The following is a 3,143-nucleotide window of genomic DNA, read 5'->3' as shown; positions in this document are numbered from 1 at the left end:
CTTCAGAAAAGTTTTAGGCTGGAGATACTGATAAGGAAGATGATAGCACAGAAGTGAGGGCAGATGCTCTAGAGAGAGATGAGGTTACCCTGGTGGACTAGAGGACAGAATTCTTGGGAATAATAACGCTTCAAGACACTCAATCTTCAAAATTAGACTCGATGGAGGTTTCCCCGAGGGTGTTTTCTAGGCTCTAAACTGCGTGACTATTTGTTTTCTTTTCCATGTGCATGCCTGATGAATTTTCAGTTCAATTTTTTTGACTCATTTGCTTTTGCTGACTTTGACGAATTTTCAGTTCGATTTTTTTGATCCACTTGTTTTTGCTGTGGTGTAAAGTGAATAGGAGGCTTCAGAGCTGGAGAGACCTGGGTTCCTGTCTCAGCTACCTAAGCATGAAGCAGTCAGAGCAGCTCTGACTCTGTTTCCCACACTGTAGAAGAGGGAGAATGAAATCTAACAAACACAGAGTTGTTATGTTTGCAATATGTGTCTGCTTGGTAACAAAAAATCGTGTAGCCTCAGTCCTACGGTATATTATATAAACTAAACCAAAAGTCTTCTCTGGGATAAAGATACATCATTTATAAAATTTATAATCTTTAGGCCCAGACTAGTATATTGTAAACTGAAAATGTAGTTTGATTTTAATGTTTGCACTGGTTCTGGCAATTCAATTATTAAAAAGTGGACTAGAAAACTCTAGATGTCAGGGTACATTTACTTTTCTTCCCATCCTGACTTTTCAAAAAAAAAAAAAAAAAAAGGTTACTATATGTATTACATATGTTAGATGAGCTCAGGCTTTCAAAAATGCATTATCATTTTCACAGTCATCTAATTTAGAGACAGTGGAACAAATCCAAGTAACAATTTTATTTTAGTCTACAGCACAATTTTTTACATACATTTTAGTGGTTTTGACAGTGGTACTTTTGAGCAGACTTTAAATGGATCCACAAAAGTTAATACATTTAAAATAAAATATACACAATAAAACGAGAGGCATCCAGATGTTCAGAATCATGCAGAAGGGGTGGTCTGGTCGGTGTTATCACTGGATACCTTGCCTATTTAAGAATTCACCAGCAAGAGGCCATTCTTCTGTTCTTCATTCCCACATAATTTAACAAAGTCAAAGAGTTCTAAACATACACACACAATATAAGCCCTCATTTAAAGCTACATCAGTACAAAATTTCAATGAACTGAATTCAATGTACTGTCAAACCAACAATTCCAATGATCAAACCCATCACTAGAAAACAGGCAATATCAGCACCTGATCTAAAGGCAAGGTTATCTCATTTATTAAAACACCAACAGGAGATTAACCAACAAAGCAACTAATATGTTAATCTTAATATAAGACACTGAAGGAAAACCAAAAACAATATATTAAATACCACTCCACTGAGCCAGGATATAACCCATGGACGACAGACACATGAGTTTATCTGTCAAACAGTGCTTTAAATACTTTTCCATGAAAAAGAGGAAAGTGTATCAGGAGATGCAAAGGAAAGGTAGAAATGTGAATTTATGCATCTAGTTCCATAATTTAAAATGACTATCAAACTGGTAATATAAAGCTAAGTGACAATGACTTAACCATTGGGCACCAAACAGGCATGACCACTATTCACTGTAATCCATAACGCTCTTCAGGAGTTTTCAGTGGATGGCCAACCCAACAATACTCCCTTAGTACAGACTAGATACTCATCCGCTGTTGAAAAAGACCCTGAAGAAGACATGGCAAAGGCATAGAGAAAAAGTTGAATATTTTGAAAAAGTTAATGATATCAAAATATTTTTCCATTGCTGGGAAACCAAACTAGGTCAAGTATACAGCCCAAAGCAACATGGAATTCAGAGTCAGAGGCTGGCAGAAGAGTTTTGGAAAACTTGTAGTTTTTAAAAATTGGCAATTTCTCCATGCTTAATAAAACTATCAGAAGAGGTATAATGTTTGTTCATTTGTGGAATGTTGACAGCTTGCTGCAGAAATTCACATGAATGAGGAACTGCAGAAAATGCGCTTCAATGAAGTATTTTTTAAAAATTTACAAAAAACTGAAGTTTCTATTTAAAAAATAACCATGTTATGCCAAGATGAAACACGGTAAAAAGTAGTGTAAGTTCTGTCCATGATTCTTCACACAGCTAATGGGAAAGTGATAGAACCCATTTTCTCTTAAAAAGGAAGTTTTGTTATTGCACTGACTTTTACAGCCTGACCTAGTAATTTAGAAAAATCATGTAGTAAAATCTGTAAAATCAAAATACAAAATTCTGGTTTGTAAACATCAGTTGGCCAAGTCTATCCAGAGTACTTCATGATAGCGGAATGGAATGAATAATTAATTCACTACCTTATTTATCTGCTGTGAGGGGGAAAATGCCAGAACACAGCTTTTATACTTTCACAGTAATTATATTCAAAAGTTATAAAGTCAGTACAGCTGGTTTTTTTTTTTTTTTTTTTTTTTTTTTTCCCCTCTGTGCAGTTTTCAGCTCTTACCCCGCTCCCAAGTGCCATAATTGAAATAATACTGGTTTGGAGACCTAGTAAAGATTGGTCATAAATGTCGCATAAAGTCTGTAGGACTTCGGTAAAGATATTTCCAAATGGCATAGTAATGCACTGCAGCTGCCGTGGCCACGAACAGGTGCCAGATGGCATGGGCAAATGGAATGATGCCATCGCTCTTGAAGAACACAACTCCCAGGCAATAAATTAAGCCCCCACAGGCAAGTTCCTGAAGTCCATCGGTGTTACTCTGTCAACAGAGGAAAAAAATTAGAAGGTTTTGATGTTATTCTGATACGACCAGCTAAAGAGATCACTGCGATTTCCCCTAAGTCTCCTGATTTTCTAGACAATGAAGTAGCTCTGAACAGACAGCATCCTCATCTGTAAACACGAATTACACTTAAATTGACCTGGGTTACCCTCTGAATCGGCCGTCTTGATTTGACCAAGCAGTCAGGTTACAGGTCCCATGGGAAAAAGAAGCACCTTCTGCTTGTTTATACCATGTTTAAGCAGACTGCAATCACATCTAAAATGAACAACAGCTCATTTTAATAAAGTACAATCCTTGGCTTTCATCTTCCTCTTTAGGAGCTTTCTTCCCTAC

At 36.6% G+C, this 3,143-nt stretch overlaps 1 protein-coding gene across 1 annotated transcript in view; it reads right to left on the bottom strand.

Annotated features, from left to right (window-relative positions):
- Nucleotides 1–852: 852 nt before the first annotated feature.
- Nucleotides 853–3,143, bottom strand: part of MMD (monocyte to macrophage differentiation associated) — a 35,397-nt gene continuing 33,106 nt past the window's right edge. The window contains exon 7 of the mRNA XM_007448638.1: nucleotides 853–2,783. Coding sequence (XP_007448700.1) covers nucleotides 2,583–2,783 — 201 coding nt within the window. The 3' untranslated portion in view covers nucleotides 853–2,582. The remainder of the gene's footprint in view (nucleotides 2,784–3,143) is intronic.

Source organism: Lipotes vexillifer, unplaced genomic scaffold (genome assembly GCF_000442215.2).
Source record: "Lipotes vexillifer unplaced genomic scaffold, Lipotes_vexillifer_v1.1 scaffold331, whole genome shotgun sequence".
NCBI classification, from domain to species: domain Eukaryota; kingdom Metazoa; phylum Chordata; class Mammalia; order Artiodactyla; family Lipotidae; genus Lipotes; species Lipotes vexillifer.
This window is presented reverse-complemented; position numbering and strand designations above follow the sequence as displayed.